Source organism: Chanos chanos, chromosome 15 (genome assembly GCF_902362185.1).
Source record: "Chanos chanos chromosome 15, fChaCha1.1, whole genome shotgun sequence".
NCBI lineage: Eukaryota > Metazoa > Chordata > Actinopteri > Gonorynchiformes > Chanidae > Chanos > Chanos chanos.
The window spans coordinates 14,268,611-14,286,874 of record NC_044509.1 but is presented as its reverse complement, the minus strand read 5'-3'; the positions used below and the strand labels follow the sequence as shown (position 1 = coordinate 14,286,874).

Here is an 18,264-nt window from a genome sequence, read left to right as displayed (position 1 = left end):
TTATGTGGTAAAAAAAGGGGGGAAAAGTTTATAATTCCTTTTGTTTCAGTCTGGCTCACAATCCTTTGTCAATGCATTCATAGCTTTACTGAGACAATTATGTTTTTATCTTTTGTTGTGTAATTATTGTGCTAATTTCTGTGATTAGCTAATCTCAGGCACGAGTATCTCCACTGATAGAGATCTTCCAATGTTGTACTTCCATACATGCACTAAAATGCACACAGAATGTCCACGGTAACAATAAAAGCTGAAATTTTATGCAAAGTTATGCAATATTTAGGCAAGGAGAGCAACTGCAGTTTTAACCTCCTATTTGTTCTCAACCAGTTATACTGTTGGAGTTTTTATTCAGATCATCAACCAACCGGTAAGGTTCCTCAGAAATGTGAGCATTATTGATAACAATATCACAATTACTCTGTGTTATGAGAAGTGAGGTGCTGTATAAGATTATGCTTAATCTCACAATATTCGTACTCGATTTAACAACAGTTACTTCATTGCATACAACTGTAGAAGTACAGTGGATCAGATAACACATTGCAATCTTCCTCTCTTTTTTTTCTTCTTGTTCTTTCTTTCTCTCTTTTTTTTTTCTCGTGACATGAACAGAAGCATATGTTACTGTACAGTGTATTAAACAGGACATGACACAAAAGTAATCTCAATGCACATTTCAATACTGAGCAAAAACAATCCAAAAAAAACAAACCCATTTGACAATTCACGATCACATTACTTTTTTGCTTCTCTTTTCACATACAAAATGCTGAAGAGACACAAACTGTAATTCTATCTTTATATCTACTCAGTTAACCACCAAATACACCCCCCCCTGTATGTTCCATAAATATACCTCATGACAGGTCCCACCTCCAGATCCAATTCATTCCCCCTTACCTCCCCTTCAAAATAAATAAACAAATAAAGAATTTAAAATGTAATCAAAGCATCGGCAAAGTATAATGTAAGGCCAAAAAGGTCAAATTAACAATAAACATCAACAATCATAATAATCATTAAAAAATCTCCTCCTATTTTACGGGAATTAAAGTCTGTCTTTGTGAGAGAAGCTGAAGGGCTGTGGTCTCTTTTTCATCAAAACTTGTGCAGGGACAACGCAATTAATGTCACAAGGAAAGAGAGTGAAGTAGGTATGGACAGGGCTGCACGGCTCACATCATGTATCGCTCCTGGGCCTGTAGGATCAAGACAGATCAGGCTGAATTGACTGTATCATAACAGGTCACAGAAGCCACATTAAAATATTTCAAAACACCAAGAGCAATAATAGAATGTGACACATACATATATGAGACTGTCAGATCCCCACTCATGTGCTAAGGAAGTAGCATAACTGCAACACGCATAAAACTAAGGCATATGTGCCCTTACACAGAGAGACAGAAACAGTCATTTCAATAAAACACATGGGGATCTACACAGAAGAAACCATGCTATTTACTTGACAAGGCCCATTGGGTAATTTCCATGTCAACTAGAGATGTGAGGGGGCCACAAGAGGTACCCCCAGACATATTCAAACACTCATAGCTACTTTTCATTAGACTCAGGGCCCAAATACCTATTATGTATAGCAATGTAAATAAGACCTGAAAGCAAAGAGTACTCTTTAATTACATCAGTCAAATCCTCACAACTTCCTAGTTGCGGAAAAATCACGAATAAAATTGGTGCCAACTGCTGTGACTGGAACAATTCAGTTACATGCCTCGACTTTCTGTTTATAACAATGCTTGGCCACTTTTTTAAACTACATACTTTGAACATTCTGTGAATGCAGTTGCATGAACTTCTAAAAACCCAGACAGGGTTTTCAGAATATTTACACAAAATGTCGCTAAACCTGTTTTTTTTTTCCTCAAGCATTGGGAAGCACTTGAAATGAATCTTCTAATTGCTGAATCCTGCAGAGTTGAGAGAGAAATAATTTGATAGGGTGATGTTTTTAATTGAATTCAGGAGGGAAAGGCAAAAATAGTTATGCCATCCTGATTGACTATTATGCAAATAAGACTCTTATAAAACATATTCTATTCATGTTATTTTTCATGAACAGCATTCCTCTAAACTCTCCCAACTGTCCTCTAACTTTTATCATATTTATTTAAACTACCCATGAAAACTCAAGGATATAATCAGCTTAATCAACCCCACCCCTGCCAACCAAAAACAGACAAGCAAGAAAAAAACAGAAAAAAAAATCAAAGCAAAAAAAAAAAAAAAATGGTGAGTCAGACTGCAACTTCTTCAATTTCAAGAGAACTTAAAATTACAGCCCCAAGGGACTCTCTTGTGCAACCAGAGAAATAACACCTATTGCATAGACAATTCTTAAAATCACACAGTGGCTAAATTTTTTCACAGGTGATTGGCATGAACATTTAAGAAAGAACAGAAGCAGGGGACTCAAAAGCCCAGTCAAAAGCCCAAAACAGCTATTAACTTCCTTAATGTAGCATCGTGCTGGTTTTCAAATGTGCAAGTGCAGAGAGTTAGGAATAGCCCACTTTGGGGATTCAAACTGTACACTCGTGGGTGATCGTTATGTGTTTTTAAAATCATTAAAACGCTCTTACCGTACAAAATGATGCTTGCATTCGTAATTCCCAATATGTTCGTGGCTACACAGGTGTAGTTTCCGTAGTCCTCCTCAGAGACGTTGAAAAAGATAAGCCTGGATTGTTTACCTCTGTTTTCAATTTTAACACCATTAAGTCCATTGAAGAGTCTACAAAAAAAAAAAAATTAACAACAAAAACAGGGTTTGAAATGACATCATTTTCATACTTGCATATGTTTTAATAAGCCCCCATTGTTGACAGTGCAAATAAGTTCAGTAAATTCTCCACGTCGAATTTTAATGACAGTTCTCTGAAATGTGAAGCCTCTGTGATGTTGTCCTCCTCTGAGTTTTGAACCTTTGCTCCTGGCTGTTTTTGTAGACCTCAATAACAAAGGTTATCCACCACTGATCCACAACTTCAGAGGGCGCATCCACAAATTCTGCCTCCAAAACACTGATCTAATTCTAAAGACAAAAAGACAACTTCTGCAGGTATCCTGTCATGACCTAGCTTTTCAGCTCAGGAGATGTAGTAATAAACAGTATGAGTTTTGTTTTTTCAAGGAGCAGGATGGAAAACAAAAACAACAACAACAACAAAAAAAAACCAAAGAACATTTTTTGTTGTTTTTATTGCTGTTGTTGTTTGTTGTTCACATCACTTCTTCTAATGGCTTATTGATCAAGCCTTTGAATTTTTCATCAAAAATGCTAATTCTCTGCAATAACCCCGATATAAATCTACATTAGTTTAATATGCCATTAATGACGGTAGATTCAACGGTACATTTCCAGATAAACGATTTTTAAAATGTCAAATTGGTTTCCTTGAATATGCAAGGTCATCTATGTGATATGTGACCTTATTGATGCAACCTTTTTCTCATTTGTTCTCACAGGAAACAAGACAGAACTGCATTTTTCACTAATGTCATTTAACTCAGAATATAAATCTGTTTGCACTCAGTTATTCTGCTTTCCAACCATACAAACAAACACTGGTAAATACTGTCCCACTGAAATAATGTTTCATAAAAAATCCAAGCAATGATTTCAACAAAAGTGGATAATAATGGTCTCAAATATAAAGAACACTAATTTCCCCTTTAAACGTGTTGTTTTAAGGATAAAACCTACCTGCGGTCTTCTTTGTACCATTCAAAATCTGCCAGGGGAACCGCTGAAGCTTCACACTGCAGGACACCTCTCTGACCCACCGGAGTGCCTGTGCTCCTGGCTTTGGAGATGATTGGAGGATCTGTCAGATAAATCATATTAAATGAACACACGAGGATCAGAGCTTGATTTTTTAATACATATTACATCACTTGTTCAAAAGAATGCAGTGTTTTGTGTGGGTTTGTTTGTGTTACATTTCTCTGTCTTACAATTGACTGTAACTTGCAACGTCCTCACATCAGGGGCTGAAATATCATTTGAGGAGATGCACTCGTACACTCCTGACTGCTCTTTGGTAATCGCTGTCATCTCAACAAATTCTCCCTCGGTAATGAATTTATGCCCTGGGGGGGAAAAAAAAAAGCAAGACACAGGATCAATTATGAGACATATTAATTCTTTATTTGTTTGATTACTCTTGTAACGTCCAGTGTGCGACTGCACATTCACGACTGAACACAAATATGAACTGAATATCTGGCTGAGCTTCAACACGTTTGGAGTCGGAGTTTCTCTAACGCTGCTCCGCGTACTCTGTTTAAAGAAATACTGTTGGCAACATATATAATGACTTCCTCCATTATATCCTGATTTTGATTGATTTTATTTTGCCTTTGAGCAAGACAAAAGTCATTATGATGTCTTCAAAAGCATGGAATACCACAAAAATAGGCATGTTACGATTTAAATATAGAAGCTTGCAATTTGGATGGTATTTCTGTGTTACTGCCCATATCCATATTTAGAGACACTGCCCTAAGCAGAGAAAAAAAAATCTATGTATAATAATTACAACATGTAAATGTAGCGATCCCTCTACTCTAAATGAGTGTGCGCTGATCACATATTTGCACAAACCACATATTGATCATTACCCGCTTTACAGTAAATATACATTTACACTGGAGCAAGTCAGGCACAGTTAAAAAGCAGTTAAAAAAAAAAAAAAAAAAATCATCAGTCCTATGATAACCTCATGCAACATGTCAGTTCCAGTTAATTCCCCGTGGGGGCTGAAATGTGTTTTCACCTTCAGTTACAGATAAACCATTCCCAATCAGTGCAAATGTCACACACGGTAATAAGGCAACGTTAAAATGATCTCATTAACACTCTGCACTCTCATTGTAAGGCTGGGCAGACATTCACTGAGAAGGCTGTGGGACAGATACACTCAACTTTTCACTCGTATTCACTCTTTTCCTTTTCTTTTTCTTTTTCTTTTCTTTCTTTCTTTCTTTTTTTTCTTGTACCACGACATTGGGAAATATAAAGACAGGAAAAGTGATATGGAGATAATAAATTGATGTCATTTTGGAATTCTTTTTGAATTACTATCATTGTTATCCCAAAGAAATGCAAAAGCTTTGCAAAAAACTCATTTCTGTACTGAGGTGTAGTCAGTCCAAACCACAACGAAGATGGTTAATTCACGTCTCGTGCCTAGTGTGAGCTGGTATGACAAAAAATAATCCCCTTTATTAAACGTTCTACACCTACCATTTATATTTCATAAATTATGTGCATTTCAACGTTGCACATCCTCCGGTGGTTTGGCTGTACCCCATTATAAGTTATACCACTGGCCTTTCCAAATGAAAGCACTAAGAACCTAGCGTGACCGATCCTCTTTTAGTCCCCGGTGTCAGATTGAGCAGATGTGAGTAGCCCCACATAGACTTGAGGATATATTGTTTTCTGGTGTTAAACCGAAATTAGCAATTAAAAATTTCAGACCCATCGTTTGCTAATTCCCTGTACATCTCGTCTGCTGTTCAAAAGCAAAAGGGTTGCAAGCTTATGTTTTGTGACAGTTCTCCGCTATGGTGTAATTAAAACCTGCTACAGAATTGTAGGCTGCATACTGATACCTCGTGAGTTTCTGTGGTTGTTTACATTTCTCGGGATATATATAGCCAGAATGGTTTACTTTCATTTCCAGATCTTAAAGAATGATTCCGCCTCTGTGGCTTTTCATGGTTTTTGTATGTGCAACTGAGATCATCTCTCCGTGCCTATGGTGTCCCAATGGGATGATCCTTTACTTTCTCATCCTTTGAGTGCATAGCTTAAACCTTTAACATCTACTGGTGAGCTTGTCTCTACCATATAACAAACTCAGCACTATGTAAGACACCTGGGAGTGACTGAGACCTGGAATCCAGATGTTAAAGCACTGGGCCAGGAACATTATTGGGTTACCATTTGGATTCATGTATTACCATTTAGACTAATGTCCTCAAAAAAGGCCAGCACATAAGTTCATTTACTATATATTAATTCTTAAAATTTATACCTCCCAATTCAGACAATTCAAAACAAAACTCACTGATAGCTCAGAATGTACAGAATGAAATGAAAACTCCATTGGTACATATGTTCACATACGGTATTCTGGGACAGCCTATTGGTGTCCCAGCTCTGGTCTGAGGCCTCCTCCACATCATTTTTATCTCATGATTCTTCCCTTAATCTCAGATTATCTAATCAAAAGATTAAATTTGGATTATCTGCTGCTAAGAAGACCATGATACATTCATGGCTCACTCTCTTTCAATGCGAGAGTGGTTGGTTCGCTATAGAAGCATAGCTACCATGGAACGACCATTAGCTATAATGAATGAAGCATGTGTCTCTGGTGTAGATGCTTGGGATTACCTCATAGTTCCTCCCATTAATCCTGCCTTTCCTATAGCCACACATCCACAACCTTCTGATCCTGTGTCAAGAAGCTGTATTGCTAAATCTGTTCATTTATTCATTTACATGTGTAACTTTTTGGTTTAATCATATGTAGCATGATACTGTGCAAGGCCTCAGCAATTTGTACATAGATTGGGCTTTTTAGGCAGTTTTTTTCTCTTCTTCTGTTGTATTGTTTTGCAGTGTTGTTTATGTGTATGTGTGGACCGACTTCTTTTTCTCCGTTAATAAAACGTTGATCACACAAAAAAGTGAATGAGGTGTGTTTGTAAATTGGAGGAAGCCCAAATCTACAGGAAAGCTTGTTTGATACCTCTATTTAAACGGAATATTTTTAAAGCAGATAGAAGTTACCCTTGTGTGGTTTTAGATAAAATGCTAATGCAAACATGTGTTGTGTAAATATAAATGTGCTTCAAGAAAAGGAATAAAACAACAAAACAAAACGCGAGATTAGATTTTCACAGCACTGACACAGTATCATCCCCCCCCCCGCCCCCCCACCCAGTGGGCGTTTAATGTGAGATGGGTTTGTTCATTCATTCGCAGCTTTTCTTTTTCTTCTAAGAGTATGAAAGTCATTCAGACTTGTGTGTGTGTGTGTGTTTGTATTTTTACCTGTTTTACCATATCAATAATGCTTTGGTCAGGCAAACTCTTATATTTTTCTGCTCTAGAAAATGAAATTACTATCCTTTACCTCTGTATCCATAGCACAATGTTCTGTACTGAGAACTACAGACCTATGTGATTACTTGCCCTTTGTTGCTTGGATAACTTTTTGATGTCGACCACACCATGTTATTCTCTGAGCACAAAACGGCTACATATCATAGGCCGTCGTTCTCATTCAACCTGTGGTAATGACTGGAGAGTTTGATCTTGAGAAGCAACGGCTGGGTTGTTGACTCTCTAGTTCAGACCTGCAGAGCATAATGTCTGTTATGAAACAAACAAAAACACATTATGAGGCTCATAACAACCCAATACAGTATCCCCTAGCAATCCACATATTATTACAAAACTGTCCGTCTATGCAGTGAAGATTATTCAGGTGAAAAAGGATGGGCTGGAGACAACTAAGGGATAAAAAAAAACAACAAAAAAACACACACACACTCTCCACTACGAAATTCTGATGAGATATGGTGCAATAGCTATATTGCTGAGATTAGGATCAACAAAACAGTTCTCCCTGTAGCACTCACACAAATGAATAGTTTATATCTTTCACTCACCGCAAATGAATGGAAGATCACATTGTATAGGTCTCATAAAATGTTTTATTTAAGTGTATATGATTAAATATTTCCAACAGTGCTAACGTTTAGGTGTTTTTTTTTCTCCTCTTTTTTCTATTTTTTTTCCCCTTGACCAACACTTATTTTAACAGCACAGGTTGTTTGCTGTGAAACAAATGAGAGTTCATTATACCATCACTGTCCAATCATTTAAAAGGTATTTTAATATCTGTCAGTTCTTAGCATTCAGTGCAATTATTAGATATTGGCAATATTTTGGATTCTGATCTGAATCAAAATATAGGCTATGTTTATGTAGTTTTGCAATACCTCTTTAAGGTGTGGCTTCAGTTTCAGTAGGATCATAAGACGTCTCTGACAGATAGATAAGGTGACCAAAAAAATGCTCAGTGATTTAAAGTGAGAGATACAGGCTCACACATGGGATCAAAATATTTTTTTCTACTTGAAACATACCCAAGAAATATGTTAAAGTGGGTCAATTATTCTCTATATTGATGTAGGTCATTTTAACTTTTCTTTTTTTTTTGATGATGATGATCTGAAGCTAGGCCACTTCTCTAAAAAATACGGGCTGTCCTGTTGTGTTTTCGCCATGTTGTTAAATTCTTCTTATCTGGGGTTGAGTCTTTTATTTCCACTCAGCAGGCTTTGTGTTTTCCAGTAGACTAATAAACACATTAAAGGATGGCATTACACATAAAATGAGTTTCACCCCCTGGTAATGATTGGTTAATCAACCACTGACCATTATTAATGTTTGTCAACACATCTAATTGCAATTTTGCAGTCATGACTGAATAGAGAACCTTATAATAGGTTTTCAAATTATCATTTGTCAGAGTAAATCAATTAAAAGACATAATATTTGGTATTTAGACCTGAAGTCAGAAGGACTACCCACTGTAACTGTGGTAATAAAAAGGTGGCTTGAAGCTGGCAATTACTCTAAATTTGCATCGTTATCATCTGTTTACACTTAATTGTGCTCTGTACAAGAAGTGCAATGGTGTCCTCATAAGTAAATACTGCACCAAGGTCTCGTTATTCTCCCTACCACACAGCAGGCTTTGTGATTTCTTCACAGACGTTTTCTGTGTGGAGGTCTACTCATTAATTCTCTCTACTGCACAGAGAGCTGTGTGAGGCGATATAGTACTCTCATTGAGATCTGGAGTCAAGCAATTTTCAAGCATTACATAGATACTCATTTGCAATATAAAGCCTATTTGAAGGCACAGATACAGGTTACATTTGACTCACATTCAAGGTACAGCAATTTCAGCTATTATGTCTGAAAAATACAGTGGAGGTAATTTATTATATAACATGAACATTTTGAGATACAAATATTCATTTTTTTGTAAATAATAGTACATGACAAACTATTTTGGGACAAATAAGAAAAGAAATTGACCAAAAAGAAAAGAAAAAAAACCCCAAACCGCTGCACTCCCAGAGCTGAGAAAAAATATTCCTTTCTGTTGCTGACATCACAAACTGGATTGGCTAAATCCCACAATAACACTCTGGTAAGTAGCAGGTCACCATGGTTACATAGTTCAGAAAGACTGATCTTCACAAGCACTCCAGACCCCTTGTCTATCCAGCTGAATTCACACAGTGCTTTGAAAATAAATAACTCCACATGCTGCCCTCGAATATATCTTCATTAGGCCAGTCAGACTCAAGACAGACTCTAATTAAAAGAGAATTTTGATTTCTGACTGCCAATCAATTACTGTAATGCAATCCCTCACTCCTGAGAGAGCAGACGGTTGATTACTGCTTCATTGAATGTCTCTCTAGTGCTGATTGTCAAGGTGGTTTGTCCTCCTGGCTGAAGAAACAAGTATAAGATATGTCTTATATATTCAGGTATACCAAGCTATTTATCGGTGTTTCTGTTTTCCAGGGTCTATTTTGAGGTGTACTCCGCCCACTCAAACAACTGAGTAGCTTTTGGGGCAACAAAGAATTACCCAAATGTACACTGGAACAGAAGTGATTCTCTGTTATTCCACATTCTGTGCATCACAAGTAATACCACTATATTTCCTTTAATCTGGGATGCCACAGACAAAACCTTTGTTTTATGCAAATTCAACATGGTGTTAGGCATTGTTTACTGTTTTTAGAAACGTTTTATGAGTGCTTGAAGGCAAATTGCTAAAATAATGCTAAAATAAACTTCAGCTCTCTCCACATCAGTAGACATACATTCGGAAAAGAAAGTCCTCGCAGGTTCATTAGTGTGTTAATTCTGAAGGATGGAAATAAGTAATGCTTCATGGCTGAAGCATCCACGCGCCCCACCCCCTTCACTGTGGCACCATTTGGAGGTATGACAAAGCCCCTGTGGTCCTAAAAGTCACACATGTGAGCTGGTAATGGAAAGATAAGAGGGCGGTGACTCAAACTGGGAATACGTGTTGTGTTCAGGCTTCATCAGGCATACGACTGGTTTAATAAGATGGAGAAGAGTCTGATTGTGCATGAAACACATGTACATAGCTGGATAACTTGGGAGCCACAGGAGGGGGTATGCTCACAAGATAGTGATGGACCTCTTGAGACACACAAAGTCACTTACATTATAAGTAAGAGGAAAATAGAAAAGTATGACCAAACTGATGTTTTAAAGCTATATTGTACTACATGTGAAGGCATAAAATAAGCTATTAAATATTGTACATTGTCACTGGAATTGAGACAATGGTTTATACAGTTATATTGTATTTACATGCTTATTTATGCAAAAACTTGTGATATCTTAAACAACTGAGACTGCAAAGAGAGCGCAAATTTGGTTAAGACGCCATCTATTAATCATCTCTCACCAAAATCTCATTTGTCTGTTGTTGTTTTTTTTTGTTTGTTTTTTTTATGTGAATTTGTAAACTGAATTACTGAAATAAAACTAACAATACAAACAAAGCAATCAGTCAGAAGACTGTGAAAGATGCAAACATACACAGAGCCCCTGTTGGTGCTCACGTTTTCCATTCCTTTCAAAACCCCAATATAGGACTAATGGGTATGACCAAACTGTTTAGCAAAGTAATTTAGAGGGGTCATGTTGTGATGGCACTGACACAGTAATAACTTAATAAAACTGCCATTCACCTGTCATAACAACCTTGTCAAAAAAAGGTGTCACTTTTGGTGGCACACTAAGGTTGGGAGACAGCAGTTACAAAAAAAAAAAAAAAAAAAAAAAGATTATTGAACAGGTGCCCAGTTGAATAAATGCTTTTAACACATGAGGTATCAAAAGTAAAGTATACAACTGCTTCTCAGTTGAAAATAATGAAGTTACCTACTATGGCTTAACTGTCTACACCTGAAAAATAACTGTCTGATTATTTATGCATAAAAGTATAAACAGATCAAAAGACACAGATCAAAACATTTCGGGTATATCACATTCTCCCCCCCTGAATATAGGATAAGTTCAAAATGTAATACATTGAATTTCCTTTCACTTGTCCTCTTTTAGCCCTAGAAAACCCTGTCATGAGTGCGGAAGCCAGGGGGACGTGTCACACTGCCAGTGAAAAAGCAAGGCTTCACTTCACAGGACTACAGCAAAATGGAAATGCCATGGACCTCAGCCAAAATCACCTCACTCCTGTTTTAACGGGGCTAAAAACCTGATATAGCCCATAAAAAACTGTTGTTAGGGTAGTTTAAAAATTGTAGTTTGAATCCTGTTGATTAGATGATGACAAAATGGGAAAAACATGTCTATTGTTTTTGCTCTGGACATTTAAAGCACTAAAAAAAGAGCAAACAGTAGTAAGGGCAGTAATATACCACAAGCATGATAGCCCTCTGCGATGGACTGGCAACCTGTCCAGGGTGTTTCCCTGCCTTTCGCCTAATGAGCGCTGGGATAGGCTCCAGCAACCCCCGTGGCCCTGAATTAGGATAAGCGTCTTAGAAAATGAATGAATGATAACCCCTACAAATAACTGTATATGACAATTTTGGTAAAACTGCATATTAATAAACTTGTACATTCTGATTGACAATCTAAATAATTTGAAGACAAAAATCTTTCAACCACTTTAAAAATAATCACCTAATTCGGTTAAGTGCAAGTGCTATTTTCCAAGTTTCCAAGCAGTGTAAGGGAAATATCTTCTTGGTTCATCATTTAATTTGGTTAATCAAAATTTCCCTTTTATTCAGTTATTTTTATATTTGTTCCATTCCACCCAATTTGAAGCATTTAATTAGCCTCTATCTCAAGTCTCCTTTTGCGTGGCAGTCATTTTGTGAAAAGTGAGTGAGGCTGATGCACAATCTCTGTCATGTATTAACCAAATCACTAATTTTTTTCTACACACAGAATTGCATAGAACTGTCAAGTAACATAATGGAGAGGAGTGTGTCTATTAGCCCAGCTCCGCTTACAATTACATAGGTGCTGACCAGAGCAGATCTCTCCTGATTGAGAGGGGAGTGGAGCTCTGGCTGATTCATCCACCCAAGGAACATGCCACAGCTGGCATGTGTTGGAAACACGAATCTCAGATGCATGATTCACCTCTGTACTGTTAAACAGCGCCAGTAAACATATGGACCACTGGGGACTCCAACACCTTTTAAAGGCTCTTAACCGTATTTCTGGGGCATGAGAAAAGACAAAGCCCAAGTGAAACCCCAATTTGAACATGGAAAATCAATATTTTGGGTATTTTGGATGGTGAGGTGAATCGCTAAGCAAGAATATTTTACATTTGGTTACAGACAGTGGAGGTGAAGAGGCGGATTTGTTGAGATAAAGACAGAGGCCTAAGGACGGGGAACTTGCCAGTGGAATCTTAAGGACTCTTTTGGTAATCTGAAGTGAGGTAATGTTCTGTGGAATGCTGGGTAAGGATCCGCCAGGCAGGAGGCCTAAGGACAGCTTACAATTTCACCAGTTGAATTTTCATTTAGAGTTTCATGAGTGGTCGAAACATATTATGTTAATTTATTGAATTAACTGTTAAAATATGCCCAGCCTTTGAGGCACCACGTACATGTTCTTTTCACTAATGCAGAACCTCTGCTCCATACCTTTCTGTGACTTTGGAATTTAATAATAAACTGTATGTCAAGGTCTAGTAAGACAATATTTCAAAATCCAGAAGGGTGATATTTGAAAATTCATCCTGTTTTGCATTCCAATATGTTTGAGAAGATCACAATGATGACGATTTTAAATTATCACCGAGATATTAATTTTTCTTTTTAACACATAAATAACTCATATATTACAGAGATCTCCCTTATGTCTGCAATTCACACGGCAAGGAATTTTTAACTGTTAGGTCTTGTTATACTTTGAAGCAAGACGTCTTGAATTCTCACACTGTCATAAAGGCATTTTAAACTGTAAACTTATTATTTATCTGTAAATAAACAATATTGTTTAACTGTACACCTAGATATCTGATACAAGATCTTTTTATTTCTTTATTTTTAAGAACCATTTAAGGCAGTATGACACACTGTCAGATGTGCACATGTCCTTGTCATACTGTAGAGGATTATGTAGCCTCTGCTTAAAGCAGTCCATTGATCTTCACCGCACATTCGACAGGATCCTAATATCGAGACCTCCCTCGCTTCAAAGGGTCTTTCCTTTACACCAATAGGGTCACCGCTGTCCATCATCGGAGATTTAATCCTGACAGTTATGAACTATCAAGCTTTGTGCTTCCAAAACTAACATTAGAAATACAGCTGAGCAGAGCTAGTAAGGTTAGCGCTTGTTTTTGTAGTAGCAGACATTTTGTCCATTACACATTTTTATACAGAACAAATGAATAGTTCATTACACTGTTATGTGTACTGTAAGATCACATATTCCTGTTTTTGTTTAGAAGCACAGTTTTCTTCAGATGTAGCTCATTTAAGCATTGTTGCTCAAAATGAGCATTTCTAAGACAGTATTATGCAAAAATTCCTTAACAAGGAACAAAAGAGAGTAAAAAAAATGATGAGCATTATGTATATAGAAAAAGTAATCCAAATGATTTTTCTTTAAACCAATTTACCACAGTACTTTTACCTGGTGGGCAGATATGTTCTGCTAAAGAGCTTAAATGAAAGCTCTGCGCATACCAACCCTAAGGCTGTATATTTGTTAATTAGCTTTAGAGAGAGATGGAAGGAGGGAGAGAGAGAGAGAGAGAGAGAGAGAGAGGGAGAGACCCAACAAAGGAAAAAACATGAATGAATGAATGGATGAATGAATAAATGAATGAATGAATGAATGAGTGGATGAATGAATGAATGAATGAATGAGCGGATGAATGAATGAATGAATGAATGAATGAATGAACATAGAACAAAACAAAGCGCTCATTCGCATTCTCTCTCCCTCTCTCTCATACACACTCTGCACACAGATACACCTTGCTATAGAAGAGTAAACATGACTCTCATTGTGTCTCTACTTAAAAGAGTACATCTGCTTGGTTTTATACTTGCATTTGACCCATATCCTTCCTGAGTACAAGAAGGGAAGAAAAATACATTCACAGCCAAGAAAGTACCTCCACTTTCTTGGCTTGGCTTTCTAGACATTGACAGAATGGGGACAATTCAATGGTGATAAAATCATGCTTTCTCAGCACAGCAGAAAAAAAAAAAAAAGGTTACATGGAAAAATCGCATCTCTTTATTTCACAACGTCCTAATTACCACAAAATACCCACGTTATTATCCGGGAACAATTTGCTGTTGGTCACACTGTACCCAAAATGTTTTGTAATGAAATATTAGGGACATTACAGCAGAATTAGGCCTAATTCTGCCTCATCTAAAAACTTCTGTTTAGCGTTTTTCCTCCCACCTCCCATCTCACTAAGTGTCTATGAGTGGATATTTAAAGGCTATCCAAATGAAACATTGTGGCCAGTCGTGACAAATTGTATCTGAAGTCATACTGTCCCCAGTCACACAGTGTCCTGCCTACACTGAGCAGATGACGCCTCAAACTACACAATACTTTATTTCTAGCATCACAGATCATCAGCGATTGGGTTCATTCCCAGCACGTGGATCACAGTGTTTTGTTCTACTTTGAGATCATATGACTCACTTGGCCTGTTAATGTCATAGTTTATTTGGAGATTCGCCAACAGGTTCTTGGCCCCATTTACTTAGATGCATGAACTATCTCAAAAAAAAAAACAATGGTCAATCAATAAATGGTTTGCCATTGCAAAGTCTAATTAAAACTAGCACTATGCAATGCAATGGGCAGCATGAGTTAAGAAATGCAGGATGGAAGCAAAAGAGCATTTAATACATTTAGAGCAATCACCCATGCTTTGCTCTATGATTTAAAAAACAACAAACAAACTAAATAAAAGACTGAATGAACGAACTAGATAGATAGATAGATAGATAGATAGATAGATAGATAGATAGATAGATAGATAGATAGATGCTGGAGCAACTATTTTCTGTCCTCTAGACAGAAGCATCGAGGGAAGCCTCTGTATCAACAATCACAAACGATCCTTGAGGCCTGAGTTGGGCTCCTCAAAGAATATTTGCATGATTAACTGGGCTGGTGATAAACACAGCTGTGTCAGCATCTGAAGATCGGCTAGCGGTTGCATCTTACCTTCTGTTTCCAACACACATTCATTTTCCCTTCAATTCACCTTCCAGACATCATAGGAAGAATGGGGAAAAAAAAGAGTGACTCATTGGTTAGCAAATGAGACACAAATGCTACTGCTAGTTATCGATATTTTGGATGGTTTTCATGAATGGTTTACTATGGTATGTTTCGTTATGGTAACATCTTTCATAGCTCTGTTATTATCTGATTGCTTAGGGAGATAATGCCTTAATGTTGTTAGTGATGGAAGTAATGAAGAACTGATTAAAAAAAAAAAAAAAAAAAAAACTGGGTAGAGCTGTCAGCAAAATACAGTAGAATTTCAATAATATAGAGAATGCTGAATAGATGCAGAGAGGCAAAAAATATAATGTGCCACTTTTTTTAAAAAAATATATATATATTTATTTTCAGTTTTTAGTTCTGCAATTTTTTTTTTTTTTTGGTCTCTGAAAATACCAGTGGAAGAATCCCAAAAGACTGTTTTAGTTGAATCATGACCGCAACCCTTCCCACTGTGTATTGAAAGTGAAAAAAAAAAAAAAAAAAAAAAAAAAAAAAAAAACTACGACAACAACAGCAACAAAAAAACCTTTATTGTGAAATGTGCTGGCACAATTGCCTGGGCTTTTGGAAAAGATATTATTTGTGTTCCAGTGCAATCTCTCCTCGATAAGTTATTTTATAAGACTCCAACTAAACAACGGGAGCAATTTGAGCAAGGACGTATTGGAACCAGATATGCGGTGCTGACAGTTTGAAAGAGGAACATTACAATAAGCCACAAACGCCCTTACGTGAAACGCTGTTTTCAAATCAGCGTTACTTCAACAAATTATGAGCTATCATGTTTATAAACAGAATCTGTACGACTAAATAATGCATAGATTTTTGTACTGGAATCGTACCTGATTCATTTTGCACGGATCCAATATAAAGATGATAATCATCGTCATATCATCATTATCATTATCATGTCATTGTATCATTACTAAAATTGTCATAATGCAATTTCATTATCATTAGTCAGACCATAAATATTTTGTGCCGCGCAATCCATATTCTCTACTACTACGTTTTCAAATCTGACCGATGGTTATTCCACAAGCATCACTTTCCTGATAAATTATTCAATATCATTGTATAATATCTTGTTACTGCTGCGCAAAGCTGAATGAATGTACATGTTCTCTGATTCCATGATTTCAAATGCAGTAGTGCAAGTGTACTGCAAGACCATACGGTAATCTCTCTCTGGTCAAACACGTTAGGTTTTCCAAAAAAAAAAGAGAGAGAGAAAAGGAAGATGACTCATCTTTACCCTGAAACTCTTTAAATGTGCTTTAGTAGCTCTTTTTAAATCAAAGGGCGGCGGACTGCAGAGAGGATATAAGCGTAGTTTACAAAGGACACGCAATGATGAATTAGCCGCGTTTAAAGATTAGTCAGAGCCCTACTCTGAGGGATAGCGTTGGATGACACATTATTAAGCTGTAATGAAGAGGCTCTTGAAGCGCAGAGACGCAAGCTCCAGGCTGGGGGCCCTCTTCCTCCAGCGTCACGGGGGGCTGCCATGGAGAAACCCCGAGTGAGCTAATCATGTCAGGCAAAATGAGGCTCTGCTCCCATATCTCTCTCCCACCTCCCTCACAAAAGAACGCAAACAGATGCAAGTAACTGTGCCTTCTCCACTTCTGCATTATTAATGATCAAAGTTCAGGCAGAATTAGCAGAGCTGTTGGTGATTTATGATAGCTTAGCACAAAAACCCATCCAATAGAACATTCCCACCTGTCTCCACCTTGCAGGGAGAGACTGGGTTTCTGACACGGCTTTGAGAAACACTGGCACCTCATGTAAGCTAATCTCTCCTTTTGACCCCCATTTCCTCTCGTTGCCTCAAGTTCTTTCTTTTTTTTTTTCCACTTTTCTAAACCATTGTGTGGATAGCAGGAAACAATGCTGCGACTACTGCTTAGCCACCTAGCCATCCCCTCTACTGAACATGGTTAACTCAGTTTATTACATGACACGTTCAAGTGAGCAGATGTGTTGCTCTCAAAAAATATTTTCATTTAAAAGACACGAGTCCCATCAGAAATAAATAAGAAACGGCCTAACGCTACAAAATGTTTAAACATTGATGAAGAAGCCAACTACCAAGAAAATGACTGCAGAGCTGCAATCCCCTTTGTAAGAACTGCGGTATTGGGCAATATTTGTCAATACTCCTAATGGGCTTTGCCCTGACATTTAAGGTAACCCGCAGCAATGATGGTGCAAATCTATTCCAGAGTACAAACAAACTCATCACATGCTTCAGGCCCAGCCCAAGATGTAGAAAACAGACGTTCGAAAAAAAAAGTCAGCGTTCTCAGAATCTCCATAAAGCGCTATCCAGTATCTTAATCCTATTAAAACACTCTAGCTATAATACCTTCGCAGGCCATTGACGTACTGTATACTAAAATAAGCCTCTCTAATATGCTCTTTAAACAATGCTTTTAGCAAGATATGGTTATTCCACTTATTAACCATGAAAAGACTTTAAGTAGCACCAGAGACAGGAAAAATGCATAAATAAATAAACAAACAAATTCCAAATCTTGCCTGCTTCGAAAGCTGGGATGCCACTGTGGCGTGATTAAACGCTGAATATATTCTGTATGTACATCATCTACTCCAACATGAAGAAAGCCATAATATTTCTCTAAGAAGAAGTGGCTCTGCTTTTTAGCTGGTACCATTTTTGTTGTCACTTACACAACAGGCTTGCTATACTTGTTACAATTTGATGAAGAGAGCAGCTGGCCCAAAATTCGTTTTAGCCCACATTAAAGCTTCATGACCATCACATTAAGATTCAATGAGGATGCATCTTTGCTGTTCATTTCAATGCA

General features: G+C 37.2%; 1 protein-coding gene across 1 annotated transcript in view; it reads right to left on the bottom strand.

Annotated features, from left to right (window-relative positions):
• Positions 1-1,101: 1,101 nt before the first annotated feature.
• The window catches only part of opcml (opioid binding protein/cell adhesion molecule-like), a 55,978-nt gene continuing 38,815 nt past the window's right edge, over positions 1,102-18,264 (bottom strand). The window contains exons 4-7 of the mRNA XM_030792239.1: positions 3,979-4,113; positions 3,728-3,848; positions 2,604-2,755; positions 1,102-1,202 (exon numbers count right to left, since the gene is read on the bottom strand). Coding sequence (XP_030648099.1) covers positions 1,102-1,202; positions 2,604-2,755; positions 3,728-3,848; positions 3,979-4,113 — 509 coding nt within the window. The remainder of the gene's footprint in view (positions 1,203-2,603; positions 2,756-3,727; positions 3,849-3,978; positions 4,114-18,264) is intronic.